Raw genomic sequence first — 12,208 nt, forward strand, 5'->3', positions numbered from 1 at the left:
TTGAGCCTATGTTCCTTTGAGTCTGGCTTACTTAATAGGATTTTTTCTAAGTCTTTCCATTTCCTTACAAATGGGGCAATATTGTTCTTTCTGACAGCAGCATGTAATTCCATTGTGTATAAATACCACATCTTGTTGATCCACTCATCAACTGAAAGGCATCTGGGTTGGTTCCATATCTTTGCTATGGTAAATAGTGCTGCAATGAATGTTGTTGTGCTAGTAGATTTAGTATGTCCTTGTTTCTGGACGATTGGGTAAATGCCAAGTAGTGGAATTGCTAGGTTATAGGGGAGCTCTATGTTTAGTCATTTGAGGATCTGCCATACTGCTTTCCATAGTGGCTGAATGAGTTTGCACTCCCACCAACAGTGTAGTAGTGATCCCTCTTGGCCACAACCCCTCCAGCATCTGTTGTTATTAGATTTCTTGATCCTGGCCATTCTAACTGGATTGAGGTATGGAATCTTAGGGATGTTTTGATTTGCATTTCTTTTATGGTAGGAATGTTTTCTACTCAGTGTCCTTACCTGAGTAACTGGCAGAAGCATTGATCTGATAGTTTTATTTGTCAATGTAAGAGAATCAAGAAAACTGATGTATAGGAATCACATTGAAGGTATCAAAGCTGTTTTCATAGCTGCTTCTCTATTCTTTATTTTTTTAAAAAAGGAAACGATATTACATCTGACAGTTTCACAGTCAGGAAATATTTAACATCACTCCCTTTTCCAAAGGAAATGACAGAGTGACATTTTTTTTATCAGCTGTCTCCTTAGTAATCAGCTTAATTTGGTGTTAAAATACATTAACTTAAAGGAAAAGGACTTAGAATTAGACCTCCTATATGATGAGCACACAGTTCACCACCAGACTTTATACCTAGCTGAAATTTTTTTTAAATAACCAAGTTCAACATACCTTATATTTGAATGAGTTATGGGGGAAGTGTAACTTGTGTATATTTGTAAATAGGTCCTTAAGTTTCTACATGACAAAGGATTCCCTTATGGACATCTTCATGCTTCCAATGTGATGCTCGATGGGGACACTTGCCGGCTGCTAGACCTTGAGAATTCCTTATTGGGCCTTCCTTCTTACTACCGATCCTACTTCACACAATTCAGGAAGATCAATGTAAGCTGTTCAAGTAATGTGGCAGTAGACTCGTGTTTAGATGTAAATTATCCTCATGGCAAGACCCATGGTCTACCTAGGCCCATGTGCACTAAGCAGTGAAAGGTACACTCATTGCATTTCTCCCATAGGTCTTTGCTGAATCCTCAGGAGGCTAAGTTGAAATAATGGGTGGGATAAGAAAGAGAATAGAATCACTGAGTAGAAAACCATCAGGGGTAGAATCACAAGCATTGTGAACTTCTGCTCACAATTTTGGAGTTGAATTGGGGGTGGGGCTACTCATAGACCTTGTTTATCAATGAAAGCCATGGGTGGGAATAGTGAGGATCACAAAAACAAACCGTAGAATACATAGCAGGGTTCTCTTTTTTTTTTTCTACAGACATTGGAAAGTGTGGATGTTCATTGCTTTGGCCATTTACTATATGAAATGACATATGGGAGACCACCAGACTCAGTGCCTGTGGATTCCTTTCCTCCTGCACCATCCATGGCAGTGGGTCAGTAATGGGTTTAGTAGGGTGTTCTGGGCCCTCCTTTCAGAGTCGAGGGACCAGGACCAAAGAAAGAACCAGAAGAAATTGCCATCCTTCACAGCCAGAAATACCCTTCAGTGAAAGTGCAGATGGCTTGTCCATTGTTGAACTGTCTGAAACTGGGGAGTTTTTGGAAAATGTATTGTAATTCTGGAAATAGGCTATAAAGTGAAATGTGGCCCACATCAACCTTAATTAGAAGCAGAAGGGAGGTCCAGGCAGTTTGTAGCCAGTGTTAAAGACCTGGCAGGTGTCAGGAGTCTTAGCAAAGTTGAAGTGGGACTTGAAAGGAACACAAGAGCCATAGCTAGAAGTCTCGTAGGTAAGAACCCAACAGGCCCAGCCAGTATGCAGACTCTCAAGTGACATCCAGAGATCCCCAGCTTTGTCTCGTGATGCTGAGGAAAGCCAGAGACCAAGTGGGAAGTAACAGAGAGGCATAGGAATTAGTACAGACTACACAGAGCCCCCATCTTCTCAGCCACATAGGTCTCACCATTGGAACCAAGGGAGGAGGATAGGGTGAGCCATGACCACTTTACTTGGAATATATTCAAGTCAGCACACCACCAAAGTGTTAACTGTGCCAAAGGAGGCAGTTCAAGAGATCCAGACTCAGCTTTATACAGAGTTTGAGGAGCCGAAATTCCACACTGACATGTGGGTAAAAGCATCTCCCCCTCACTTGTTTTTAATTACCTAAGGTGTTAGATGATATCAGGCAATCAACAAAATGTCTTTTAAGTTCAGAATTTTTGCCTTTGTAGTGATAGCTTCTCTTGTTTAAGAGAACAATTTTGTGAATGATGTCTTAAATCTTTCCTCGAATTACCTTTGAGATTACTCAGTTCTCTGTCACCATGTGGTTTTTGAGGCATTTCTTTTGAGTCACTGGTAACACCAATGTGCCAACATTCTCCCTTCCCCCACATCTGCCATCTGCCTGTATGTGAAGAGTTTTGACACTGTCCTGCTCAGCCTGCAGACAGTTGCTGCAAAGTGGTATCAAACTTTTCATCACCAAGTAATCTGCCAATGTGTTCTGTGGAACTAAAATGTGTATCTGTTCATTTCAAGTGGCCGTGTTGGAGTCTACGCTGTCTTGTGAAGCCTGTAAAAATGGCATGCCTACCGTCTCCCGGCTCTTACAGATGCCGTAAGTCAATCATTTGCTTTGGTCGTAGTCTTGAAAACTGTGTTGAACATGGACGGCTATGCCCCAGGGCCTGTGCCAGAGAGAAGATGCAATGTTTAAGTGAACTGTTTGCCAATGGTCACTTGCAGTGCGATACCATGACCCTGTCCATGTGACCTCTGGTGTTAGTCTGATACCTTTCCTTGAACATCCGTGCTTTTTTCCTGTGTGTCTCTCCTCTGTTGTCAGCTTTGTATGAGTGTGCATGTGTGTACATGTGGAGCTCACACCTTAGGAAGCATGAAGGGAATGAGGGCCCTCCTGGTGCCTGCTGTTAGCTGTGAATAATTCACAGGTCTCAGAGCTCTAGTGGCTCTGCCCTTGAGGAAGAGGACTCAGTGTGCTTCAGGGTTCTTATTCCTTTCTTTGCTCATTTCCTCCCTGGATAATGTTTATAAACCTCTAGCATGTACCAGGCCCTTTGCTAGTGGTTTTGTACTGTCAGGGAATTCTTTCAACAACTAAGATAGGTTCTATGGTGTATGGGGGCCTTACTTCAGGTACATTTTCTGTTCTTTCCTGGAGAGGCACTGAGAACTTGAGGAGTCAGACAGACCTGTGAGTGGATCCCAGCATCCCCATTGCCTGGGAGACCTTGCGCAAATTTCCTAACCTCTGGGAGTAATTTCTAGGATTTGGCACTTTGTGCGTCCCAGCTTGCTGTGTAACAGATACACTCGGGAAACAGTAATAGCTGCAAACAAGGCATAGAACAGCTTGAAGTCAGGACATAGGTAACTCCAGGTTCCTTGTCCATTCTTGCCTCAAGTGTTTAGAGAGGGCCTGCTGTAGGCCATTTGCTGCTCCATTCCCCAGGGAGACTAATGAACAGAAGTTACTAGCGCACACCCCATGGATGGAGATGTGACATAATAATATTCCATGGGCACTAGAACACTGCCTCCAAGCCAACAGCCATGAATAACAATGGACTTATGGATTGGTGGATCCAGTTTGGAAAACAAGAATGCTTACACAGACTTTCGAAACAAATTGCACTTGTACAATCTATGTACAGAGTAGTTTAGTTGAGTTTATACTTGCAATCCCTTCTTCAAAGCTTTTTGATTTTTCTCCTCATCTTCCAGTTCTAATGTAAATTCAAATATGTTTTTCTTAGGTCCTTTTTTTTAACTCTTTCTGTGGGCTTTTAGCCTTATGAATAGCCCTGGGGGAGGTGTGACCTATACTCAACTAAAATCTCATATCTCTGTGGCCAGGACTCTAGGCGAAAGGAGAGTCTGTCATTTCTGAATTTCTTAATCTTTATCAAAGTAGAGAATAGTGCATAGGGAAAAGGAGCTGTAGCTGTAGAATTAGAGCCCCACAACTGACAAAAACAAAACAAAACAGTGTACAACCACTGGTATACTATTTATGCAACCATTGTTGCTAAAGTAGTTTGGGATTGGTCATATTTCTGTTTGTAATGATATACCTTTGAAGAACTGACACACTCTAGAAGCTGCTATTTTTGAAAATGAAACATGATATGCCCTGGGAAGAAATTAATTTTTCTTTTATATTCTAATGAAGACATTTATTTTCCACTTATTCCACTTATTACTTGGACATTTTCCTTTGGAGTTCTAGAATAAATTTTGTTATCTTTTAAGGCCAAAATTAGAGAAAACAATTATTTGGTTAAAAATACTATAATATGGGCCGGGAGTTTGGCCTAGTGGTTAAAGTGCTTGCCTAGCATGCATGAAGACCCGGGTTCGATTCCTCGGTACCACATACATAGAAAAAAGCCAGAAGTGGTGCTGAGGCTCAAGTTGTAGAGCTCTAGCCTTGAGAAAGTCCAAGGACAGTGCTCAGGCCCTGAGCTCAAGCCCAGGACTGGCAAAAAAAAAAAAAATACTATAATATTTTTTGTAAATTGGTATTTCAAAAATACTTTGTACAGGGCCGGGAGTTTGGCCTAGTGGTAGAGTGCTTGCCTAGCATGTACGAAGACCCATGTTTGATTCTTCAGTACCCCACATACATAGCAAAAAGCCGGAAGTGGTGCTGAGGCTCAAGTCATAGAGCTCTAGCCTTGAGAAAGTCCAAGGACAGTGCTCAAGCCCTGAACTCAAGCTCAAGACTGGCAAAAAAAAACCCCACTTGGTACAGGCTGGGAGCATGGCCTAGTGGTAGAGTGCTTGCCTAGCATGAACGAAGACCCGGGTTTGATTCCTCAGTACCACATACATAGAAAAGGCCAGAAGTGATGCTGTGTCTCAAGTGGTAGAGCTCTAGCCTTGAGAAAGCCCAAAGACAGTACTCAGGCCCTGAGTTCAAGCCTTAGGATTGGCCAAAAATAAAATAAAATAAAAATTTTAAGAATACTTTGTATTTTCAAGTATTATAGTCCCCCATGGTGGGGAAATAACCCCCAGCACTGAGCTTGCCCAGGCCTTTGGTAGCATCTGTGTACCATAGGTGGGGATCTTTGTTGGCAGACGTAGAATGGTAGATATGGTGGAAAAAGGGAAGCCTCAGTGGCTAGTAGTTTTTCAGTCTATATTGACCTATTCTGGCAGTGCAGCTGACTTAAGGAAGTGTTTTGTTTCTTTTCTTTACAGATTATTCAGTGATGTTTTACTAAGGACTTCAGAAAAGCCACAGTTTAAGGTAAAGCAATACCTTTTTTTTTTGGTTGGTTGTAGGGCTTGAACTCTGGGCCTGGGCGCTGTCCCTGAGCTCTTCAGCTCAGTGCTAGTACTTTACTACTTGAGCCACAGGGCCACTTCCAGTTTTCTGGAGGTTAATTGGAGATAAGAGCCTCATGGACTTTTGTGCCTGGGCTGGCTTTGAACCATGATCATCAGATCTCAGCCTCCTGAGTAGCTAGGATTACAGGTATGAGCCACTAGTGCCTGGCTAATGCCATTTTGTTTGTGACATTTAAAGTTTGCTTAACTTTTTTTAGTTAAAAATAACTAAATGAATAAAACACTAGTGAAACAGTAGTGAAAACCTAGAAACAATATATTCTACAATCAGGGACCAAAATTTAAAAATTAAAAAATTATTTCTAGGGCCTGGAAGTTTGGCCTACTGGTAGAGTGCTTGCCTAATATGCATGAAGATTCGGGTTTGATTCCTTGGTAGCACATACATAGAAAAGCTGGAAGTGGCTCAAGTGGTAGAGTTCTAACCTTGAGAAAGCCCAAGGACAGTATTCAGTTCCTGAATTCAAGGCCCAGGACTGGCAAAAAATTATTTCTAATAAAAATGAAATATATAAAGACATGGTTATAATGGAAAATTGCCATGATTTAAGCTAAGGTTAAAAAAATAGGATATCATTAGCTGGGCATGATGGCTCACACCTATAATCCTAGCTACTCAGGAGGCTGAGATCTGAGGATTGCAGTTCAAAGCCAACCTGGGCACTAAAGTCTTTGAGACTCTTTTTTTTTTTTTTTTTCTTTGAGACTCTTAATTCCAATTAACTGTTGGAAAACTGGAAGTGGTGCTGTGGCTCAATGGGTAGGGCAGTACCTTGAAACACTCAGGGACAGTGCCCAGGCCCAGAGTTGAAAGCCCCACAACCAACAACAACAAAATAATAATAATAATAAATAGGATATCAAATACAGTATGTTAGCCATAGGTCTGTGTCAGAAGAAAAGTCTGGAAAAAAGCCCTGTGAGGAGCAATGGCATTATGTCATGGGAAGAACATGTGCTTTGCTACTGAAAAACCAAAGTGATGCCTTGCTTTGCTCTTCATTATCTGCAGCAGAGCTTGTTAATTATGGCATTTGACATTTTGGGGCCGTCTAATATTTTGCTTCTGCACTACAGGGTATGATTTAACAGCCCTGACCTCCTGTAGTCCCTTCACCCTTCCTCACTATGGCATGGAAAAATGTCTCTGTACATTCCAGGGCAGGTTGAGAGCCACTTGGAGCTAGAACTTTGTTTTGAGTCTCCACTTAACTAAATGTAAAATAGTTGTGTGTCCAGTCACGCAGTGTGTTGTTATTGATCAGATGTTTGATCAAATGGTCTTCATCAGCTCCTGGCTCAGGGCTACTAACCATTGTGAAGTCAGTGCTGGCCGTGTAAAAGATAATTCTCTTCCCATTTTGAAGTTCAGATGTTGAAAAGGTAGGAAACAACAAACTAAAGAAGAAACAAAGGTGGAGAGGGCTGAGAAGAATACAAGTGAGAGAGAATGTATCTGTCTAATTCACCAGTTTTAGAGACTCTGGCAATAACTGCTTTGGATCTGAGATAGAGGAAATCTTAAAAAATTTATTTCTTCACTGAAATTTCTTAGGAAATGTATTCAGTTAGCTTGCCAATAAATATATGCCCTTCAAGACTTGACATTCCAGTGCTGGGGATTCATGGATTTATTTGACCTGGCTCTTCCCCTAAGCCAAAGGGGGAAGCCAATATGGTTTTATTATAGCAAAAACAGTAGAATTTTATTTTTTTATTTTACTTTATTTTTTGCCAGTCCTGGGGCTTGAACTCAGCGCCTGGGCACTTTTTGCTCAAGGATAGCACTCTACCTGCTGAGCCACAGCTCCACATCTCCCTTTTTCTGTGTGTGTGGTACCAAGGAATTGAATCCAGGGCTTTGTGCATGCTAGGCAAGCACTCTCCCACTAGGCTGTGCTCCCAGCCCTTTAATTTCTTATATGCACACTGACTCTCTGGAAAGATACATAGGATACTAGTGGTATTGGTTACCACCATGAAGAGAAATGAGTCAGGAGACTTTGTGTGTATTTGTTTTTCTTTTTATACTTCTTTTGTGTGGTACTGGGAGTTGAATTCAGGGGCTCACACTTGCTAGACTATACCACTTGAATATGCCTCAAGCCTTGCTTGCTTTACTCTCCCTGAAGCCAGGGCCTTCGGTTACACGCCGGCTGGCATGGACCAGGAAACTCTTGTGTACCCTTCCCACATGGCTGAGGTCACAGGCACATACGATCAAGCTCATTTTTCTGTTGAGATATCAGGGAGGATATCACATTAACTTTTTGACTATGGTTGATCTTGAACTATAAATCCTGCAAATTCCAGGTAACCACCATATCTGGCACATTTTGGGTTTTGAGCTAAGTAACTACGTTAACTATTCAAGACTAATTTAAATTTTTAAAAGAATAATAAAGACAAGCTGCATATTGTGATTCATGCTTATAATCTAGCTACTCAGGAGGCTGAGATCTGAGGCTTGCAGTTTGAAGCCAGCCTGGGCAGGAAAGCCCGTGGGACTCTTATTTCCAGCTAACTATCAAACAAGCTGAAGCAGAGCTTCGATGGTAGAGTATAAACTTTGAGCCCAAATCCTCAGCGACAGTATCCAGGCCCTAAGTTCAAGCCCAAAAATTGGCACACAAAAATAAATAAATAAATAAAATTAAGGCAGTTTAACATGATCTGATGTGTGTTTTCCAAATCTGGACTCCTCATGGCTTGAAAGCTGAGACATAGAAGATTATTGTTCAAAACTAACCCAGGCAGAAAAGTTTGGGAGACAACATCTCCAGTTAACCAGAAAAAAGAACTAGAGCTGTGGCTCAAGTGATAGAGCAAAAAAGCTCATGGATAGTACCCAGGCCCTGAGTTCAAGCCCCAGGACTGACACACACACACACACACACACACATATTGACACATATGATATTATGAAGCCTTTCTCCTGTGTTATACTAAGAATTTTAGTTTTAGGTCTTACATTTTGGTCTTTATTATTTTTTGTTTCTGTTTTTTTTTTGGTCTTAAGTTTTTGAACCCATTCTTTTTTCTATGTATGTGGTACTGAGGAATCGAACCTGGGTCTTTGTGCATGCTAGGCAAGCACTCTACCACTAGGCCAAACTCCCAACCCCTTGAACCCATTTTGATATTATAATTTTTAACCATACTGGGGTTTCAACTCAGGGCTTTGTTTGTCTTGTTACGCAAGTACCTTGTCACTTGAACTGTATCCAAGCTTGGATTCAATTTTGTTACTATATTCATATTTCTCATTCATATTTTATATTCCTTTGCAAGTGAATATCCAATGTTACCAATATTACTTATTGAAGAGACTATGCTTTTTTGCATTGTGGATTCTTTACACCTGTGTCAAAGATCTTTTGACCATATATTTTTTGGCTCTGTGTTCTGTTTCATTAGTCTGGGTATCTCTCATTGTATCAATAACACTGTAATTTTTGTTTGTTTTATTGATCCAGCCACTTGAACTCAAGCTGGGTACTGTCCTTTTGCTCCAGGCTAGCGCCCCTACCACTCAAGCTATAGTATCACTTCCAGCTTTTTCTGTATATGTGATACCAAGGAATGAAACCCAGGGCTTTGTGCAATACTAGGCAAGCACTTTACCACTAGGCCACACTCACAGCCCCTAACACATGTTTTAACTACCGTAGCTGTGTAATAAATTAGGAAATCAAGACATGTAAGATCTGCAACACTGTTTTCCTTTGTGTTCATTATTCAGAATGCTAGAACAGTAAGTGTAGCTGGGTTAGGATCATAGTGAACATTTAAGTGGTTTGATTTCAGAGGACATCTGCCCCTGTATCTGGCTGCTCATCCACGTTTTCGGGACTTAGAATTTCCATTTATTTCCTGGAGTAGACCAAATTCTTTTCTACTTTCAGATTCCCACAAAGTTAAAAGAAGCATTGAGAACTGCCAAAGAATGTATAGAAAAGAGACTAATTGAAGAACAGAAACAGGTAAATCAATAATAGTTCAGTATTCAGTTTTGAACGCAGGGCCTGATGCTTGGTAGGCAGATGCTTTATCATTTGGGCTACACCTCTAGCCCCTGTGATTGACTTTTCCCACCCCATACATTTTTAGTAAATGCTCTCAACTTGGTTCTAGGTTATATGCTATGACGTAGAGCTGAATACTGGAGAAGATTTTCATTAGGAAGTTACTTTATGTTAGATTTGCTTATATTTATGGGAAATTATGGTCTCTTAAAGATTCATCAGCATCGAAGACTGACAAGAGCACAATCACACCATGGGTCTGAGGAAGAAAGAAAAAAGAGAAAGATTTTAGCTCGAAAGGTAAGCCAAGTGTCCCTAACTTCTCTCTGATGGTTCTTATGAACTCTCCATGAATTTCTTTACTGTCTGTGGAAACAGTTATAAGCTAATGCTCCACATTTAATTATAGATTTGGTGCTATATCTTCTTGAAAGCTAAAAGTATTTCCAGATGCTTGGAGTGTGTTTTTTTCTGGAGTGTGACTTTTTAAAAAGCCACACAGTATCAGCAGAGCAATGGACCATATAGTTTTCTGGCTTTCTGGGATCATTATGGTATAATATAATTGGAAAAAATGATTGGCCTGAGAATATCGAGTCAGCATTCCTGGTTTTATTTCCCTTTTTAGTTTTGGTTTGTGGCTTCTTCACTGTATTATGTTAAGGGTCCAAATATGATGTTGTCTGTAGCTAGTTTAACTGGGGGGAAAATTGTTCTAATTCTCAGCTTCAGAGTGCTTATTCTTTTCTTCTCCCCTCCCCCTTTAATTTTAAAGAAGTCTAAACGATCTGCTATTGAAAATAGTGAAGAACATTCAGCAAAGTATAACAACTCCAATAATTCAGGTAACCAGTTATATGTGGTAGTGGGGCCCGAGATCCAGAGGTTGGGGTTAATAGTTGGTACTTGGTCTGCAGGTTTTGGGTTCTGGTGGGAAGAGATTTGGCAGGGTAATGATGAATGCAGAGACCAAAAGAACTCTGTTCCTAGTGAGGGATTATGACAGCAGTGAAAGGTTCAGGATGCAAATGTTGAAGCCACTCTTTCAGCCCCCATGATTGACTTTTGAGATTGTTAGGTAGTTTTGCCTTCTCACTGATGAGTAGAGTCAATCAACCAAAGACACAGGGACATCCACCACAGGAGAAAAGCCACCTGATTGAAAAATACAAGGCCTCTTGGTTTCTTCCCCCCCCCCCCCAGGAGAGTATGATAAATTGAAATGATTCCCAGTCTTGCCTTCTGTTATAGAACTCACACGGTGGGGGAGGATGAAGGGCTCAGTGGTGTGTGGAGATGGCAGAAAGCAGCACTCCAAAAGGTCACAGTGGTACAGAGGGGGTGCCATTGATCAAATATATTATACCCATAACCTCACTTAAGGAATTGTAACCTTTTTATAGAGCTAATAATTGAAACAATTATTAATTTTTTTTTAAGTACAAAATGCTTTAGCCAAGTGTGACAGCCTATGCCTGCAATCCTAGCTACTCAGGAGGCTGAGATCTGAGGATCTCGGTTCAAAGCCAGCCTGGGCACTAAGGTCCATGAGACTCATCTCCATTTAACTACCAAAAAACTGGAAGTGGTGCTGTGGCTCAAGGGGTAAGTTGGTAACCTTGAGCTGAAATGCTCAGGGACAGCACCCAGGCTGAGACTTGAGCTCTGGGCCTTGGGCACTGTCCCTGAGCTCAAGTCTCACGACTGACAAAAAAAAAAATCCTCTCCTGAGTTGTCAGTCTTCACTGCCACTTCTAGCTGACTCTTTCCTTGGCCCTGCCAGCGTTGGGTCTTAAATGTATCCGTCTTTTGACATCTGGGCCACACTGGATGACCCTGAGGACCTTCTCTTTCTTTTAGTTTATGAATCTATGAAGTAAAATTAGACACAGAGAATGGAAGGTTTAATTAATCCAGGCAGGAGAATAAGCCATGAGGCCATGGGAACAGAAGAATAGGAGTGCTGAGGGCTAGCTGACTATACTTTGAGGAGAGAGGACCTTGTAGAGAGGAAGAAATTGATAAATACAAAGGATTAACATTAAGAGCCCCACTGTTGTCAAGTGCCAGTGGCTCACAACTGTAATCCTAGCTACTCAGGAGGCTGAGATCTGAGGATGGCAGTTTAAAGCCAGCTTAGCTTGACAAATCCAACAGAGTCTTTTGTCCAATTAACCAGCAAAAAGCTGGAAGTAGAGGTGTGATTCAAGAGGTAGAGCATCAATCTTGAGCTTAAAACCCAAGGGAGAATACAAGGTTCTGACTTCAAGCTTTAGTACCAACTTAAACACATATTACATGCAAAGCCCCACTGAAAGTGCCAAGTGTAGAGGAAGCTTTCTGGAGAAAGAAGTTGGGAAGGGCAGGTGAAAAGGCAGAGGGGGTTAAAAGTAGAAGGATCAAGTGTAATGGATCTGTAGTTTCAGCTACTCTACAGGACTGAGATGAGATGTCTTGGGCCCCCAGAACTTGAGAACGGTCTGAGCAAATAAAAAGTCTGCGCAGGGCTGGAAGTTTGGCCTAGTGGTAGAGTGCTTGCCTGGTATGCACAAAGACCCGGGTTCGATTCCTCGGTACCACATACATAGAAAA

General features: G+C 41.4%; 1 protein-coding gene across 13 annotated transcripts in view; it reads left to right on the plus strand.

The window, feature by feature from the left end:
- The window catches only part of Pxk (PX domain containing serine/threonine kinase like), a 73,534-nt gene that overhangs the window by 47,696 nt on the left and 13,630 nt on the right, over positions 1-12,208 (plus strand). For all 13 annotated transcript variants that reach the window (XM_090323072.1, XM_090323080.1, XM_090322978.1 and 10 more), the window contains exons 10-16: positions 976-1,137; positions 1,523-1,640; positions 2,754-2,832; positions 5,442-5,490; positions 9,497-9,574; positions 9,830-9,916; positions 10,392-10,461. In XM_090323072.1, coding sequence (XP_090179198.1) covers positions 976-1,137; positions 1,523-1,640; positions 2,754-2,832; positions 5,442-5,490; positions 9,497-9,574; positions 9,830-9,916; positions 10,392-10,461 — 643 coding nt within the window. The remainder of the gene's footprint in view (positions 1-975; positions 1,138-1,522; positions 1,641-2,753; positions 2,833-5,441; positions 5,491-9,496; positions 9,575-9,829; positions 9,917-10,391; positions 10,462-12,208) is intronic.

The sequence above is a fragment of the Megascapheus bottae genome, chromosome 2 (assembly GCF_031878675.1).
Source record: "Megascapheus bottae isolate mThoBot1 chromosome 2, mThoBot2.hap1, whole genome shotgun sequence".
Taxonomy (NCBI): domain Eukaryota; kingdom Metazoa; phylum Chordata; class Mammalia; order Rodentia; family Geomyidae; genus Megascapheus; species Megascapheus bottae.